The 19716-nt window shown below is 45.6% G+C and overlaps 1 protein-coding gene across 3 annotated transcripts in view; it reads right to left on the bottom strand.

Moving 5' to 3' along the window:
• LOC120829387 (plexin-A1) overlaps positions 1 to 19716 on the bottom strand; it is a 181092-nt gene that overhangs the window by 73935 nt on the left and 87441 nt on the right. For all 3 annotated transcript variants that reach the window (XM_078085495.1, XM_078085483.1, XM_078085493.1), the window contains exons 4-8: positions 17516 to 17647; positions 7532 to 7632; positions 6359 to 6482; positions 5936 to 6089; positions 4601 to 4700 (exon numbers count right to left, since the gene is read on the bottom strand). In XM_078085495.1, coding sequence (XP_077941621.1) covers positions 4601 to 4700; positions 5936 to 6089; positions 6359 to 6482; positions 7532 to 7632; positions 17516 to 17647 — 611 coding nt within the window. The remainder of the gene's footprint in view (positions 1 to 4600; positions 4701 to 5935; positions 6090 to 6358; positions 6483 to 7531; positions 7633 to 17515; positions 17648 to 19716) is intronic.

Consider the following 19716-nt stretch of genomic DNA (forward strand, 5'->3'; position numbering starts at 1 on the left):
GGTGACGGCAGCTTCATATAGCTGAGCGATAAGCTGCTGAGACTCCACCAAACGGCAGCGTGAGGTTTATAATCAATGCCGGTGGATTTCCGCGGGGAGCAGGGTGGACTGAGGTTATGCTAACAGGCTGCTGTTTGTTAGCAGAGCTGGTGAGCCAGTTCCTCCTCACCATTAACCCCAGGGTTCATCGATTTCTTGTTGCAGGGATCTGTGCACACACACACACACACACACAGCCGAGTGTGTGCAGCAGTATCACACACACTGGTAGAATGAGAATTACCCACACACACGCATGGAAGCAAGCTGTCGCCAGTGACGGCATAGAAGCGTTCCTGACGGTCACCTGGCCAGTGGAGACACGGTGGACCTGTCAATGCCTGGACTGCTGGCCTCAGATAAGTGGCTGAGTTGCTGCAATGTAGTCAATAACCGCCCCGTACTACCGCACTCACACAAACACACACACACACACACACACACACATCTGCTATTTAACAAATCCTTTGCAACCGAGCCGGGTCAAACGCTTTTTCCTCTTCTCCGAGCTTTTGTTCCTGGCGCGGCCGGATCGATGGAACAAAGCCGCTAATATGCGAGCGGTGGCCCCCGCGCAAACCTGCTGGTCAATGAGGATGAAGTCACGGATGAAGCTGCAGTTGGCTCCTAATGAGGGAGGATCTAAAGCCCGCCAAAGCATGACAACATGTACCGATCCAAATGAAGTGTTCGCTAGTGATTTACTGAGCCTGCACTTTGTGAACTTGTTTCTTTAAAAGGTGCTATATAAATAAAGCTACTCTTAAATTATAACACCGGCTGTGCTGTGTGATCTATAATTAGGCCGCTTTGTGTTTTATCCAATAAAGCTCCACAGTGAGCAGCCGTAAAATGAGGCTTATGTTGTCATTTTATACAGACCAGGAAACAAATGAGAAGTAAAGATACTCAACCGGCGACTAAGACTCATTATACATTACGACTGCATCTTGTTACGCCGTCCAAACATAAGTCTCATCTCAGTTAAATCACATCCTGAGCCATAAAAATCGAACCAACTGCGATGCAAAAACAGAAAAGTCCACCCTTACACTGTTTCCAACAAGTCCAAAAGCCGCCATATAACACAGTTGTGGCTCTCTGAACAGCCCAAGTGAACGGTCTGCCAGGAAGAGAGAGCCCTTCCTGGGGGCCGGCGCGTGGGCCGGTCCCCTCTCATAAGTGCCTCTTGACACTGCATAGACTTTGGATCCATTTCATATTGTAATGGTCATGTTGGCTCGAGGCACCGGTGCTGACCTTTCAGCTACGTGGGACGCATTATTCCCGACACAATGGACGTGATCTCTGCTTTGCATCTCTCTTTGCCTCTAAATGTGTCCTTTGGTTGTCTTTTAACCGGCTCTGGAGTTTTCTTCCTTGATCCACTCCCCTGCAGCTCCCATTTGTCTCTTTTTAAAGATGCATTATTCATCCTCTTTCATGCTCAATTAAAGGATTCCAAACATTTTTATAAATGCTAATTTCCACTATTGAAACAGCGCACAGTATGTAACTATATCACAGCTGTACTTGCAGTGCCGTCTCTGGGCTCCTTCTGACTGCGTGCACCTGTTTCCGTGATACAAGTGCTGCATCTGCCTTTGAGCAGGTCGAGCGGACCCGTAAACCCCCCCCCAAACGTCCAGCCGGTGTCTGCCTGCGGGACACTCTGCTTGTGCAACTGCGCCGATACCGCGCTGCACTTTAACCCGCCCACGAGGAGAACTCCATTATTTGCCGCTGGCCCCCCTACGCACGGCTTCCTGCAGGGCAGAGTCAAAGATCTGGAGGTTGGAAAGGTGACGGCCGTGTATAATATGTGGGTTTACGTTACAGCTGCTGCGGCGATAACTGCACTGTAGTTTTACAGTCCTGCAGAGTCCTGTGGGGGCCAGAGGAGCCGACATCAAAGGCTTAAACAGCAGCACGGCTGTTTATGCAGCAGAAAGAGGAGGGCAAGGTGGGCTGGTTAATCAGGGGAGCAGAGTATAAACGCACGCACACACACACACACACACAAGCGCTTACACACACAAATGAGGAAAACACTGTGCATCCACAAAAATATGCATAAATATCCACTACGGTGCATTTACTTTGACACATCCTGTATGCTCTCTAGCTTACAGGGAACAAACAGAAAACTACACACACACACATTTGCAAAATGAATCAAAGCCACCGCACAAGGCCTGGAGGCCCTGAGAAGTGGCCCAGGTGAGCTCTCTCTCCAAGCCCACTCCATTATGACAATCTCCACGCGGGCACCCCGGCCAGAGCTAATTAACGGCCTATTACTATGCAGATATATTCAGGGCCAAGAGCTGAGCGCAGGCAATAAATGGGCTTGATGAACAAGAGAGGGGCAAGAAGAGAGGGGGGAGTGGGGGTGGTGGGGGATGGAAAGGGCTCGGAGAGGCCGGGGTAAGGGGGGGGGGGGGGGTAAAGAGAGTGATGGGAGAGGAGAAAGTAATAGGCAGACAAGAGGAAGGTGGAAAGGCAGCAGAGGGAAAGAGGGCCGGGGGTCGAGAGGGAAGGATCGTGGCATGAAAGGGTACGTAAGCAGAGCAAGAGCGCTTTACACTACTCATTACAAGTAGAACGCCGTAGTTTTGAGTGGCCAAGGAGGTGTTCCAAACCGAGGAACCTATATTTAGTTCCTTGTCCATTATTGTAATGCATCGTGGGGCTAGTGTCTTAATCTCAATCGAACACACACAAGACACTTTGGACACAGAATACTATTCCCTGTTTTCCTGTTACTATCTTACTAAATGGTGGAACGAGCTCTCTGAAGACACCGGGACCGCAGAGAGCCTTCACATCTTCCGCCGCAAACTAAAGACACACCTCTTCAGACTCTACCTCGACTAAAGACCAACAAATTGTAGCACTTAAATTGTACTTGTAACGTCACTCATCTATAGCAAATTGTAAATTGGCTTATTTGAGGAAATTGCACTTTCTTGTTTCTTGTTCTCAAGAGTTTGTACCCTATGGTTGAATGCACTTATTGTAAGTCGTTTTGGATAAAAGCGTCCGCTAAATGACATGTAATGTAATGTAATGCTGTCATCAATCTACGCTTGGCAAGAGAAAGAGAAATCCACTTTTGAGTATGCCACGGATGCATTTTCATTTCAGGTGTATTGACGCAAAGTGCAGATACCTAAATGAGGGAGCAGAGAGTGTGCCAGGTGGAGGAGGACGGAGGGAGCGATTGAGCGAGTGAGGGAGCAGGAGAGTGAAACTTAGTCCTTTAGGGAATTACATTTATTTGAATTTAAATTGTATTTAACAAGGCGGGTCAATTAAAAAGACTTCTTCATTTGTCATCAGGCGCATTTTCGTTCGACTGAAAATAAATTTGCCATTTTAATTTTAGGCCGGCATTTTGTTGTCAACATCGTTACACAGAAACACTTTGAAGTACTTACTGAAGCACCTAGATACAAAGGAGTGATTTGTTGGTCATATTAGCCCCATTCTCTTCTATTTCTCAATAAATGTATTGCTATTATCACCTGACTAATGCTGCAAAGTTGAAATATTGCAACTTTGAGCGAAAAAAGCTAATGTTAGCGTCCCTGAAAAGGTGATAAGCTGAAATACTGTAAGTATTCAGCTTACAGTCCCTGTAAGAGTCGTACCACCTTCTGCCACCTGCAGCTCCTGCTCGTACCCTAACAACAAAATATCACGTTAAACTTTCATCAAAAAAAGAGGAGTATTAACTGTACAGAATCGGCCTGCAGAGAGCAGATAACATTACACCAACAACAGCACTTTCCCTTCACATAATTAACCGTAATTAGCTATTAGCTACAGCTGTGTGTTAGCTAGCAACAGTCAACAACGAAACAACGATCACCAGTGAAATACTGAACATTGCAATCTTACAAATTCCATTTGAATAGAAAAATCAACTCAATTACCCCCAAAAAATACTGCATCAGCTCAAGTGAGAAAGAATAATCTCCCGTCTCTCTACTTCTGTGCTACTCTCACTTTAACAAGATATTCAGCCATAAATGTATAAAACATACACATGAAAACTGAATCTGCCCTCAGTGCTGACAAGCCAATCAGCATTTCTGAACTAAAATTAGAGACAATTAACTTCCAAGAAACACAGCGGACATGTTTTAGCTTCCCAAGCTTGGCTGCCCTTCTAGGTCTTGCATGGTTAGGAATCAATTTACTATTTCACTCACCGGTAGTGCCTTCATTGCTTGAGATTTAATTAACTAATTGATTTGTAAAAAGCTTGAATACATTGAATAATGAATTAGCAAAGGTTGCATGCCTTTCTCTCCGTTTTCCATTATAGGAGTTATTTGCAGGTCAATATTTGAACATTATTGCGATTGTGAAAGAACCACAGTCGCCTCCTATCGATCGATGTTTTCCACCAGTCGGCAGTCCGCGGCGCAAATGCAGAGAAAATCCTTCTCACTCCTTTCATCCACTTATTACTGTCTTTGTACTGCAAACCATATATACCAAATATAACCAAATATATATATATATATATATATACATAAAAATATAAACTTACGATTGGTGGACGCTGCAGTTGTAGAAGACAAAGTCCACGCTGGCAAACTTCTTCCCCGTCTCCTTTGACTTGAGATACAACTTTATAACACGTTGGTCACCTGCAGAGTCACAAAATACCATGTTACAGGTGGTTTTATTCTTCCCTTCCAATATTTAGATATTAAACTATTTATATTATCATATACAGTAATTATACTGTAGATGAACCTGGGAAGAGCTACTGGAGCCAAACCAATTTGGTAATTTGATGTTACTTGGTGGAGGAAGAGGTTCGGCTGGCCACTTACATTTATTATATTTTTGTAATGTTGTGCATTCTATGAATCAGCAGTTTCTTATTACGAGAATCACAGAGAGATGGATGCCGTTAAAGAGTGACTTGTGTTTTACACAATTGAACAAACACACCGAATAACAATTCATATTTGCGCAGCATCAGACAGAACTGCTCGACCGAGAAGCCCGGAATGAGTTACTCATCTTCTCCCCAAAACAAAAGTTTTGCCACTTTCTTTTTTAATTATTTTTCCAGAAATTCTAACTTACAAAAGCATTTGATGTTAACAACTGATGGGAGAGTTCTAATTAACTTGACTAGACTTGTTATGTGTTAGAGCTACACTAACGTAATAGTAATTCCTTTGTAAATAGGCTATAAATGCATACAGAATGAACCACTCAAGGCTAGTATTGTCTTTTATCTAGCTTAACCATACAACATAGCTGGCTAACAAGCTAACTAGCAGAGAAGGCCAGAAAGTCTGAAAATGTGTCCTGAGTCAGTGACGAATTGCAGCTGTAGCCTTCATTCAGTTCTTTTAGAATATCTTTAGCATTGTTGTTTGTCCAGATGAGAGGAGCTACCTGGCTGGCGTGTGCTTGCTTTAAATAGATGAGGGTACATAAGTAGCTGAGAGATTAGGAGTTGGTGACTGCTAACTACAATACCCTCTGTAACATTATGAAAAGTGGCCCTGTGAGATAAAACTAAAAGAAATAAAAAGTAAAAAGAAAAAACTATTATGAAAAGGTATGTGAAAAGCAAAGCTGTAATAAAATAATATAATATTCAATATAATGATTTTTTATGCTCTGAAAAAGAATTTCATAATGAATGTTTTTATCATTCTGTGAATAATTAAAAATTCTTTCGGATATTACAGACAATTATTCAAATCATACATGGCAAAAGTTCATGTTCAATAGAGAATGTAATTCCACAAGATCAAAATTAAGATTATTCAAATGAGATCTTGGAACTTCCCTCCATAATTTTACAATTTCCCAAATTCCTCACATCCTGTACTTTGCTGGGATATCTAGTATTTTTTACCTTGGTCTCGAGTGATGGGGGAAACCGCTTTTGTAGAGGGGGACAGGCAAAAGATTCTTCCACCATAGATGCGTCCTTCTGTCTCTACGTAGTCCTCGAAGGAGCAGTTCACTCCGGCAGACAGACTAGGGACATTCTGCGTCTGAAGGGACAACTAAGAGAAGGAAGGCAAGGAGAAAGGTGAGGCACAACATATTAAAACATTTCAAAATGTATCTCCTTTATTTAGCAAGACAGAAACATCGGCACAAAGTGGGGAACAGGTTTCCAGGGACGACTCAAGGACGAGCTACATTGAATCTAATTCCACATTTATCTTGCTCACTTTGTTCCGTTCATCTTTCCACTTGTCTCCCCTCAAACAAACAACACGCACACACACACATCTAAACACACTTTCCGAGTTACGCCAACAAACTGTACCTGCACTTCCGACATGGTGACGGAGACCGTGTTGGGTTGGACGGACAGGCGGACGCACTGCTCCGCCCTGGTGGTGAAACGCTGAGGCTCCTCCGCGCGTTCGCAGCGGTCCTTCCTCGCACATCTAGAGGAGGCCATTGAAAAACTTCTTCGGTAAGTTATAAAACCCTTTCACACAAAGTTAACGTTCAAGGTCACTTGAAGTGAATTGTGTTGGATTAGTGACATATATTATCTATTGAACAGCTCCAGGATGCCGGGCTTCATGCAGAGTCTCTGTTTATTATGCAACACGTATAAATAATTCAAAGGCTGTCTGTCGTTACGGCAGATAGAAACAGTCAAAGCGCAGTAATAAAGGAATGGGGCGCCGCGTTAGCTCAGGCAGAACACTCAAGTACAACTCGCATTAGCTGATTGGCACCAGCTGCTCCTTCGTGCGTCACCATCACGGCCTCATTGATCAGCTGCCTGACCATCAGCTGACTGCTGGCGTCCAATCGGTTTAACCTGGCACTTCGTATTTTACTCTGGTGTTCACGCCAACCCTATGGTGCCGATGACCCTACAAGCATCCGATGTATGATGACAAGTAATATCAAAATGTTTCAAGTAAAACAAACCGTGATCAATGTTGTATGTTTCTGTTTTCCCAAAACCTCCACAATGGATATATCGCTGTAATTTGCTAAAAATGGTCAATTCATTGAACGAACAACCTGAACAGGGTTATGGAAGGCAATTTAATGAGCAAAAAAGATATTAAGGAAATTTGAGTCAGCCAACTAGATGCTAATTGGTGTATTAAAGGGTCAGTATGAATCAAACAAAATGTAACGCCCCTCCAACCACAACATCTTGAGGTCTGATCCCTCAAGTCCTCTTTTTATGTTCCTCGTCTATCACTTTTCATATGTACGATAAGATCATTCTTCAGTGCAGGTGGACGTCTGTGCCAAGTTTGATGTCATTTGCCTGTAGGTGTTCCTGGGATATCGAGATCACGTGAAGGGACAGACAGGCGGACGGACGGACGGACGGACGTTGGTGGTCCACAGGCGTCATGAAAAAGGGTTTTGATCCAGTCTCGCTAATTCTTTTTGTTACTGTGACAACTGCACAGCCCTCATGTAACACAATACGCCATGCAGCGAACAGTGCACATGTACTTACACATTATGGAGCACACACCAGCCGCAGTGAGGGTCCCCTGATCCCAAGCAGGCTCCACAGTTGCTGTACTGCTCGCAGCTCTCCACCGGCACACGTGTGACCTGGAGGAAAGAAGCGCACACGCCTGCCTGGTTAGAATTGCACACAAACGCCTCCGTGCACACCACCTTGAACACAGCTTAGACCTCATAGGTCTGATGTACCAGAGGTGTCCTTTTCCTGGAACACGAGATTAAAGGGAACAAGCCCACTGTGACTATCAGACATAAACAGCTCTGGAAGTGCTGCTTATGACTCGGCGCTGCTGCATGCGAGGCTCGCTGGAGGGCGGGAAGCAGAGCTTCCACCACGTGTAAACAAACACATGGGCTCAGATTACACCCTGTGACAAACATCTCTTTGTGATACACTGACTAGTGCCCACAGCTATCCAGTGGACCGGGGAGAGCCGATGGCGGCGAGCAGTTTCATTCAAGAGATACTGAACGGGATCTAGAAAAACTAAATTGTTTACAAGTGTATTACTAATAGTACTAATAGCCTTTCCATTATACTCTGCTGTACCTTGTATTGTACTTCTTTGTGTTAGCCTCCTAACGTGTTGAAATAAGAACACAGTCAACATATTCATTAAGCTGTTTGGCCAAATATTCTCTACCACACATTTCAACCTATAATACCCCTTTGATACTCAACTTTAACTCTAAATGAATACAAATACAATATTTTTATCAACTTTAAGCTGCCACGAACAATTAATAGTTAAACCACTTTTTATGTTTTCAAACTTAAACTTACAAATGGGAGACACATTTTTTAACCTTCATCAGAACAAAGTTATCCTAATGTCAGTGACTTCCTTGCAAAAAATATATATATATATATATATATTCTATTGTCTATTCAGAGCATCGAGATAAGCATCGAGGGGTCGTCCATTTGTCTGCAAAATCTCCACCGGCTGCCATCTGCGTGTCTGCACGACGAAGATAAGATGAAACTAACAATGTCTTTGGGAAATCGGAGAACTTGGGTATTAACCAGTACATCAAACAGCGCTGTCCAAATCTACGGAGGAAGTACACAAACACAACGGCCGAGGAGGCTCAGAGGAATTAAATCCATTTCCACAGAAAGATCCGGATCCATTTCTTTGCACTGGCCATCAAACGAGTTCCTCTGCTGCATGAATTTTCACCATCCGCCATCTGTCTACACGATGATCAGGAAGGGAAGTTCACTCAAGTCGGGGAATTATCCGTGAAGCGGACAGTATTGAGAAGCTTTAATCAAACCTGGTCCCACTCGGGAATACTCTCTTAAAAAGCACCAGTGTATCTGCATCCATGTGTTTTATTTCTACTTGCCGGAAGCGTGTTGCCGGTGACGGATTGAAAGACAGAAAACTGCCTCAGGCAAACACACACGCAGCCCTGAGGAGGTTACCAAAGCCAGAGTTTTTTGGGGCAATTGTTAAATACTTACTTAAATGCATCACTGAACCCCCCCAAGACAGACCCAGTGAGATGAAGTACAACACCCATACCCCTGTACAGGCAGGGGGGGCACCAGGAGAGCAAGGAGGGGGTGAGGGTGAGTTCTAATGGAGCTGTAGGCCCAGCAGTGAGGAAAGCTTCCATTTTATAACGTCTCCGTCTCTCTCTGAACAACTGCTGCATGATAAATCAGACACAAATGCATGTGCTGGTTCTCATGTCACTCTTTTACTTACAGATATTTGCTTCTATCAGAAAACCTCTCTGTCCTCCTGCACGGCCACGATAGTATAAGAGTCGCCTTTCGGGTCTTCTGAGACAAACAGAGCGTATTTAAGTCCAGCCCACGCCGGAGGGTGGAAACAATTCATCCCTCTCCATTGACTTAGTATTGCGCAAAGTCACTTTTATCCAGTCGCAAACATCAGGTGCGATGCCCAAAAGCTGCTGCGTGGTGGGATGCGCTACCGACCGGGAGGAGAACACAGAGCTAAGTGAGTAGAAGCTGCAGCAACAAGGGAAAACTGAGCCTCTGAAAAGACAAATGTGAGGCATCAGTAGGAAGAATGGGAAACCGGGGGGGATCCTGACACCAACGTGGGTTCCAGACTGCTTTGCAGGCATGTTGGTTGGTTACAGATGACTAGTGCTAATCCGAGTGTTCTATGATGCAGTTAAGACGTGGGTTGCTATTGGAGCCACTTAGCCCACGCAGTCTGCACCTACGTAGCTGGCAGCAGTTTTTGGGAGGCATCTGTCCTCGCCCTTTTATTCTCTTTGGGGGTACTCTTCCCCCCCCCCCTCACATCCCTGGTCTCACAGTTCTGGAACATCAGCGGCAGTCACAGTGAGACGTGACCAAGCGAGGAAAGCTTTGCCACGGCGGCTCAGAGCGTCACCGCATGAACACACACCCCCGGAATGTGAACCACGGGTGGAAAAACTACATCTTAGAAGAAAGCTGAAATAGAGGCTATGATGGCCCCACAACACAAAGTGTTCAGTGTGATGCGTGCAGAGGTCTGTGTGGCTACGCTGTAGCGGCCCGCTGCTTTCAGGCAATTCAATGAGTGGGAACTCATTTACCGGCACAGATTTCATCAACATCTCAGTCCTCCATAAAGTCTGTCTAACACTACTATATATATATATATTTTTTTCTCCCTATGTGATATTATTTATCACGTTGCATCGGCATACATGGCAGGTTTCCTAGCAGCACAAACCACTGTAGATGCTTGTTATCCTCTCCTCCCCTGCACCTCCGATGTACAGTAGGACACAATGGCTTATGGCAGATTCATAGCATGATAATAGTAACCTGTGTCTGATAACTATTATAATGCTACCATTACCAGGGCTTTTACAGGACACTGAATAGCAGCAAATTGCAGTCATTACTTGCGCCTGGACAAATACCACGGTAGTAATAGCGTATCTGATAGAGGGAGGAGAGGAGGAGAAAAAAAGAAAAGAAAAAGCATGTCACGCTCAAGCACAATAGCCAGGGAGAGAAGTTTATTCAATGGGCTGTGTGGTAGTAGGGCGGATAATGTATTTCAATGGAACAATTCAATTATTGAGTTTTTAAACAGATAATGGGACGGGAAACAGGAGATGCTCAGCCAAAGACTCTTTGTCTTACTGAGGTGTGGTGGGAGTGGGTGATGGTGTGAGAGGAGCACCTTCTTATATTAAATATATATATATATAGATACATTTTCATTCCTGGCCTATTAGCTGCTGCAGAGTGAGAAGCATCCATCTGTGGCCGGTGGAGGGAAGCGGGGAGGCAAAGGGGGGGAGGATTTACGAGGATGGATATGGGATTACGGTGGAAATATTTCTCATTTTAGTCCTTAAACTAATTGTTTGTAGAACAAAATAATCTTCCAGCGCAATTTAGATTCTTTTTGTTGTTTTTTTCCTTCATGTTTCCTAAATGGAGCAAAGAGGGAGGAGCAGGGCGGACGATGGGGCAGAGTTTATTGCAAATAAACAAGAGCTCTCTCATTTGGGTCACGATGGAGAGGCTCTTAATTCGGCCCGGGGCGGATGAGAGGGCGGGGGGGTGGCAGTGTGGGAGGACGTGAGGGGGCGAGGGGACGAAAGGGGAGGACGGATGGGAAAAGACACACAAATGTAATTGCGCCTGATGCTTCATTCCACATATGGGGCCCGTGCGGTGCCAGCCTGTCGCGGCTGTGGGCCCGGCAGTAATTGTCCATTCGGTGTAATATGGGGGGGAATATGAGGCGCGTTTACGACACAATAGGCTGACGGATGGCTTATCCTGCCAGGCCAGCTGAGTTTTAAGGGGCACGGGGCCCCGCTAGCGTCCACGCAACCCGACGCGCCGCCATGCAATTTGTGGAATGTGCGTTGTGGCGTCTCAAAGTTGGTCTCCGTGTCAATCAATGGATAAAGTACGACGCGTGGATATGAATTCAGTGAAAACGAGGTTGTTTGACACGTGCACAACATTAGTTACACAGAGTAAGACAGTATGAGCTTACACACACAGACACACACACAGGGGGTTTTCCGGGATATAAAATACACAACTTTACTGGCTTTACTTAATTTGTTATTTTTTTATCGGTCATGAGTTTGGCTGGACACTGAAAAACACAGCGAATGAGGCCATAGAGAACTAATGGGACACCAACATATACAGGGAATGTCATCTTTCTTTAAAAGTACAGTTGTTTTCAGTACCTATTAGTCATATCCCAACAATGAATGCAAAATGAGAAAGGATCATATCCAGAAACCAAAGTGAAGCCTTCGTATATTCAGTCTATGCTGGGAACCAGAGTCTTTGGCAGCATATTAAATCAGCAGAACATAAACATTGATCCACTTTAACTTGTTTCTCTTCATTATCTTTTCCTCTGGCGCAACTCCTTGAAAGTGTCAGGTTGAAAAGGTTTTGAAAGGGCATGCTTCATTTTATCAGGGTTTTAGAATATATTCTTGAAGAATTCAAGGCACCACACGGCGAGCAATTGATATTTTGTGGTTTTCACTTAACAAACACCCACTCAGTCGCTAAGTGTGGGCCTTTCACAAAGTCTTTTTAGTCCATGTCCTTGTTTAAACCCCGGTCCCACTGTTTCAATTTCAATCGCATTAAGACATCACTCTCTTTCTGCAGCTGTCAGTCCTTCTGACCGTCTCACAGATCACAATGTGATCAGCACATCACTCATCTCTGCCTTGACAGACAGCTGGCCCGCCGGTCTTTGTTTGTCTCCAAGGCAAAAAAGGACTTTGGCAGAATTGATGCCACTCAAAAACATGCAAATGTTTAAAAAACTATGTCCCGCCACCCCTGCTGAAAGTGTTCGTTTTTGACAGCAAATATGAGATTAATTTATGAATACATGTTTGACACACAATAGCACGTATTGTACACACGTGCATTTGAAGTAACAACTGCAACGACGCAAATCTGCGAATGAGCAGCGGGTTTCTCGCCTCAAGTTGCCCAAATGCAGCAATGACAACGTGTGCGTGGCTCTTAAAATAGCCGTTTGGTTGAGCATACGGTGTCGCTCCGCGGGACAGTTCCCTCGGCATGGAAGTATGATGTGAAGGCGGTGAAGTCCGGAACCCAATCCGAGCCAACGAGCTAACGGGCTAACGGCTAGCACCACGTACCGCTGGAAGCGGCAGTCATCCAGACGCAGTTTCTGTAGAAGTCGGGGAAACTCACCGAGCTGTCTGCGCCTACAGATGCTTTGGTACAAAAACACAACTCTGTTAGCACAAAGTCGCTATCACAAGTACAAGTACAGTGGCGGTTGATGCGAGGGAAAAACAATGGTGGAAAGGTACCCCGACCACAAATGTACCCCGAGTGTCCTGATGGCGTCTTTAGAGCGTTCGGTGTGAACGCAGCAGAAGTATCTGTTAACTGATGCCGATGGTTAAATCCACAAGGGCCTCAGAGGGGTCAGGAAAAGTCAAGCATTAGAGCTTTAAAGAGGGCCTGGAGGACTTCTAGGTCTTTCGCTGCGAGACACTTTAGAATGGATATTCACAGTCGTCCCCCCTTTTGACGCCACAGGGTCTTTAAGTGGTAGTCCTAAGCAGCGAGCCGCTGATTGCACCGCTCAGACATGCCGTTCCAAAACCCGACTCAGCCCACAATTAGCTGACAGGGCCCAGGGACACTTCCAGTGGATTTCTGTCTCCTCTCCTCGTTGCTCTCGGAGTCACGGTCTTCACTAGCAGCTCTGCTGTTGTTTGCTTAGCAACTTCAGAGTTGGACAAACGCAAAAGAAGAGGCTTTAAAAGAGGGAGCGTGCGGCAGGCGTCGCTCCCCTGACCGCCAAGGGCGGTGACTGCTGAGTGAATTGAATATGAACCCTCTCCGTGGCGGTGTCAGGGGTAGGGTTTCTCCACTGTGCAGTACAGCATGGCTGAGTACATCTCTGTGCCGTGGCCGAATCGATACACGGAGGTACATCATTGGACCATTATGCCACTGTCTGAGGAGCCTCGTTGGGGGGGGGGGGGGGGGGGCTTGCTGCCAACAGGGGTCACCTTAAGAAGCGGTTTTACAAGCAGAGGCCTGGACCTTGCCCTGTGTGTTCGCTAGTGGAAATGTGGAGCGCAGGAGAGATGGGTCCGCTGGGCTCGGCCTCTCAGGAAACCAGTGCATCCGTACAAGAACTGCGTTGCAGAATCATCCGAAATAAACTAAATGTTTAGTGCACGTCTGTTTTAAAATAGAAGAATAACTCGTCATAATGGAGGATGGGTGGAAAGCATCACCTCCAAGTAGCAGCAAGACCGGTAAGTGTACGATAAGCGAGTCATTTGGGACCAAAGGTACAGCAGAAATCAATAGATTATGGGCTGTAATCCGCTTAGTCTTTTATTTAAAGCAATTAGGGTGATGTCATCCATAGGGGCGCGCAGGATACAAGAAATATCTGTCTCAGTGACATAAACAATGGAGGGTGATGACAGGATGAAAAATCTCCCCTCGCCCCTCTGTTTTTATTAGATCGGGACAATTTGAACATGTAACGAGGAAAGAACGGCAGTGATAAAAGTGATTTAGTGCCGCTGTTCATTTTTTATGAGCACAAAAATGACGTGATATCGCCGAACAGAGAGAGACGGGCCGAAAGCTTGCGGCAGGCAAAGATACACCGAGCGGGAGAACACTGAGAGACAGCGACTGTGTGTGTGTGTGAGGAGAGGCACAAAGAGAGCCACAGATAAATCCTCTGCTGGCTAATCGAAAACTGGCCTCTCGCGGTGCACCGGGCAGTTTTATGTTTTCACCATGTGCATGTGTGTACGTGTGAGTCGGTACTGCCGTACAGAAACGCAGTCTATGCGCCGAACTCCAATATACCACTTTTAATTATGTGAGTGAGTGAGTATAGGAGAAGGTAAATTGCTCTGTCAAGCGGGGGAAAGGGCTTTGTGATGTCTGAGCTCTCATCACTTGGCATTTCTATTATTCAACAAGGAGCGAGGAATGGAGGGATGAAGAGGAGGAGGAGGAGGAAGAGGAGGGGGAGAGGGGTGGGGGGGGAACAGTGTGAAGGTATACCTCACTTCTGAAGGTGATTATCACGGAGCGTATGTGTAGAACCGGCTTTCAGATGGCTCGGGTGGAAGATTCTACGTTGCAGCCAAACGAGAGCTAATATGATTAATACACGTCGACGTCAATGACATGGCAGAGGCCCCGCCCTCTACTTAAAGGTGATTCTATTAAACGAAGCACTCAAAGCGCAGCGCACTAACTGTGGCTGTTGATTGGTGTGCATTGTCCCTGGCAAATAAACAAATGAATAAATAACGTTTACAGTGGCTTCTGCTTCAGCAAAGAAACAAAAGGGACTTTCAACCAAGTTGGCTAAATGAATATGAGGCTAAAATATTCATAAGATATAGATAAACTTGTCTTCTTTTGAGGCAGTACTCACTTCTGTGATTTCTTTCTTGTGTGCCCCAAACTTTTGCTCTTTTTTAAAAACTATTTACCTTCATGACAAGAAAATGAGCTATACAACAAGCTAATTTGCTCACAAATACTAATGTAAAATACTAATGCAATCAAGCCGACACCATGTTGCAGTTTATCGACATCATTTTGTGACGTTAGACATGTGTGTGTGTGTGAAATTGTCAGAATTTATGTATTAATTCTAGAATTGTCAATAGATTAAAAAAATTAACTAATTAATTGCACATTTTGAAATGCATTAATCTTATTTAATGAATCTGAATGAATGTTTGTAAGACTAAATCTTACAAATAATGAGAAAACGTGTATTTTACACACTGTTGTTTAATTGTTAATGTTATTTCAAACACAAACCTACACACATTTGATCACCTTGGAGGCAGTTTAAGTGGTCCGTTTGCCACTCACCCCCCTTCTGTTTGACATGTGGAGTAATTCCTCTGCACAGTCCTCTGCTGTATGTCCCGCCTCCGTTTGTTTCTAATGCAAAAAGCTCTCCCCCTCTTGCCCTAATTAAGTTAGAAAAAGTGACAGGTCACTTTGTACTAACTTAACTAACTCCTTGGATGTCCTCTTGAGACTAGGATCTAGAAAAATACTTTTAGTTACATTGACTCCTCCAGTTGTACTTTTGGATACTTTCTTTTTGGCTTGAAAAAACAAAAGAAGACCAAGTGTATCCACCCCGGGGCCTGGCCAGCGACCTTACACCCCGATATTATCCTGTAGTCCGTCCTGGCTAAGAAGACGCTCCTCATCAGCAGGCCGGAGAGGCCGTGCTGGAGCACAAGTTCACCTTCTGCAGCAGAGGGAAGATCTTTATTCTTTTCTAGGCCGTCTGAAGCTGCTGCTGGGAGAGCCGTTACTTCTCAAACTCACTCCATCCCAGAGAGCACGTCGAAGAATATTGAAAAGATGAGGCAGGAAGAGTCGGAGAAAGAGGACATATCCTGCGAGCCAATTATCTTTCTCTGCTTCCTCAGTTTCCTCTCTCTTTCTCTCTCTCTGTGTCCTTTTCGCTCCGGACTGTGGATTTGATACTGAGGCTATCATCACCGCTCCACAGAGAGACGGTCTTTCCATCTTTTCAGTCACTTTTTTTAAGTTAAACAATATGACACAAAGTGAAAGGACCTTTCACCACGGCGCCGATATGACGCAAAAAAAGAGCTACAATGAGAAAAGCCAAAATGTGAATCTAATCATTTGTATTCGTCCGTGTTAGTCTTTATTTTTAATTTCCCCACCGCTGGTTCTCCAGTTCATAGTGTCCAATTGATTAATGTATAAACATCTAGGAAAATAGGCTTGTTGCTTTCTTACATGAGAAGGTGGAACCTGTTCTCAAATCTGAGGCAATCAGCTTAGCTTAGCATAAAGACAAATAGCAAGGAGAGACACGTTGTCAAGCTCTGTTTCAAATATTCATGAAAAAAGAGTTGCGGCACACGTACAGTGTGAACGTTCCCGTCAGGAAACACGAGGTAGCGTTGCAGGTCTCCTCCTCTCTTCTCCCGCCGCTGGACCTCCGCCTTGTCGCTGCGCTAACGTGCACCGACGCATGCCGTGGACATATCAGTGCTCATGAAAAATAAAACCCCCAGCTTCAATAATTGAAGGGGACTTTTTGGCAGTCATCTTTAATGCAGATGAAAGAGTTAAAGGGTGAAGTGCCGAACTCTCCCAGCATGGACTTCCTGGTCGGCCGGCTCAAACACAGGTTGTTGAACAAAGCCCAGAGGGCGGGATTATTGTCCAACGTGATACCAGCGCTTCAGTCGACAGCTCACCTCAACATTATTCTAAAAGTTTCCCAAATCTCCGGCTTCTCTTTATCACATTAAACAGCGTGTCAATATTTACTTTGGGAGTATTGCTGATGTTGGTGATGTAACAAGATCCAGCTGCCAATTAAGAATCAACTCCCATTCTTAATTAACTTTCAGCCGTTGTTTCTAAAACCAGTGTGTGCGTGTCCGCCCGAGTGTGTATTTATGGATCTGCCTGTATGCTACATATCAGCCTTGCTGAGCATGATGTAGTGCCCCCCCCCCCCCCTCCTCCCCCGCCCCCAATGCAGTCCACTCTCATCAATTACACTCCACTGCCTCCTCGCGCTTATTGAGACAAGCGGAAGTCAATTATGTCTAATTGCTGGTAATTTACACGGCTCTCACATGGCAGTTACTGTCCACGTACCGGGGAAGTCTTGCTGAAGGTTATCACAGCGCGCTCATTAACCGTTGAGATGAGAGCCATGCACGTAGAGGGGGGGGGGCCCGACTCTGCAAACTGGGCCGTTAAACTCTCGTGGACAAAGTTGTTTGCAACTTAGGCTTCAGTCAGCGAATAGAAACCCCCTGTGGAGCAGTTTAAAGGGAACATAACAAACACTTTTCTGTGTTTGCCCCCCGACCAACAGTGCGCATGTATTTGTACGCCACGAGCCTCCACGTGTTGCTCGAGGGCTGCGGGCCGTTGTGTTTTGCCTACCTGCTTGTCGGTGAGGGCGTATAGGTTCTGGTGATCCGGGCTGAAGAGCATGTCTCTCAGGATGGGGCTTCCGTCGCTCACCACCACATTCTCGTACAGCAAGGCAGGCTGGGTGATGGAGTTCACCAGGATCTGGAGGAAATGGAAAAAGCCGTGATTATCTAATTGCTTCTTAAATTATGGCCTGACACTAATACAAATGACAAAAGAAGAAGGAGACGGTGCTTTTAACTTTTCATGCATTCAACCGAGAGGGTCCAGACTGTGAATAACAATGATCAAGAAAGTACATTTTCTTAAAGAAGGCCAAACGTCAAAGTGCTGTAGGTAAGTGCTAATAAAGTGCTACCTAGTCCGGTCTAGTCGGAAGAGGTGTGCTTTCTAGTCTGCGTGTGAAGCTGCATCTGCTGTCCTGATGTCATCGTGGAGCTCATTCCACCAACTTTTACATTAAATTGACACACTTTTGCCACAGCAGTCAGCCTATACAAACTAAGGTCAATTGATTATACGCATTATGTGCACTGGCCGGTGTTTTATGTTGGAAGTTAGCTTCAGCTAGCTCGTTAGCAAGTTTTCGGTTCAGCCCTCCACGCTCCACGCAGCTCCTGTTCACCCTTTACCAATGTGAGTTACATTTTGGACTAAATGTGAGATTTAACCACATTTTGTCAGTGCGGGGATCGCACATTAAACACCGCCTGTCCCCGTTCATGGTCGGCTCTTTTGTTGGTGCTTACACTGTTAATTACGTGCTCAGTTTGAGGGTTCTTCCCCAACACACACAAGCAAGTACATCTTGGTCTCCTTTTCTCTCCTCTTGTGCGGATCTCTTTCTAATTTACCAACCTCCATCTGCTCATCCATCACCTGACAGCAGTTTAGTCCTAAACAACTTTCCTGCTTTTCTGTCGCCCAGACGCTCTGTCATCTTTCCTTCCCCCCCCCCCCCCCCCCCCCCCACTCAGTCTCTGCGGTTAATATCTGCCAGATCACTACCAGACTTTCCTTAATTGTTTTTCTGAACAGAAGGTTCATTAAGAGACATACTGTCACCACCGAATGTGCTTTTGTCGCTCAAGAGGAGGGGGGGGGTTGAAAGTGCTTTGACAGATACGCCTTTCAGAGGGGCATTCGTAGCCTAAAGTCTTGCGGTTTTACATTAGCAGGTAAAATGGGAGGCGCGTACCAACGCGATGACACGGGCCCAACGTCGCTTTCACTTTGTAATCTATTGCCCCGTTCAGTTGAATGCCTCTGACAACAAATGTTGCAAATTACTGCACTTTTCCAACTTAACTTTGGACAAGTGTACGTGTGTGTTGACGTGTACCCAAGTTGTTACTGTCCAAAGGTCATCCGTTTTCCGCTGTCCCTCGTGTTACTCCCACATGAACAGAAACTTTTATTGACGCGAGTGTGACCTTTCGCCCGCCCCCACCCCCCCGTGTGGTCTGACTGTGAGCAACAATGCCGGCGAGCAGAGAGGCATGAACGCGCACTGGGCCGCCATATCGGTGTCCATGAGGGAATGACTGTGGCCTGGAGGGGGTGGTGGGTGGCGGGTGGAGGAGCAGGCAGCGTGCTGTGGCCTACAGCTCGGGGGGCAGAGGGCAGTTGGAGTGGGATTCAGGTCAGCTGGCACGGAGGGGACTGCAGACCGGAGATTCTCATCTCGTCTGGAAGCCTGCAGGTGTGTACTCTCCTTCCCTGACCTCTCTGAAACTTTCATTAGCGCTTTCGATAATCCGCCGTTATTTCTGTACCCTCAAATGTTGGAGACTGCGCGACCTGCAGCGCTGGATATTACGTATGATTAGTTGGAAATAAATGCCACGTGTTTACCTTGCTAAAAACCCTCACAGGCACCATAAATCCCACTTCTCCCTCTTCTTCGTGTCGTCGGCGCTCTCTAAACTTAAAACCATCAAAGCGGGGGGGGAAATAGAGATCGACCCTCCGGCATCTGGGTTTTTTAATGTTTCCATTTAACCGGTTTCCTACTTTCTGGAACGCATTAGCAGAGCGCCCAGGCTATAAGATGAAAGACACGGCCCTCCTAAAGCTGCGTCTACCTATTTAAAAGGTGCTTATTAAATATGCTTTTATAACTGCTCCAAGGGTGATTATTAGACCCAAAAAAACAATAAAGCATTCCACTTTGATGTTACTGACAGCTTATGAGTCATTAAAACAGCCTG

Source organism: Gasterosteus aculeatus, chromosome 2 (genome assembly GCF_964276395.1).
Source record: "Gasterosteus aculeatus chromosome 2, fGasAcu3.hap1.1, whole genome shotgun sequence".
NCBI classification, from domain to species: Eukaryota; Metazoa; Chordata; class Actinopteri; order Perciformes; family Gasterosteidae; genus Gasterosteus; species Gasterosteus aculeatus.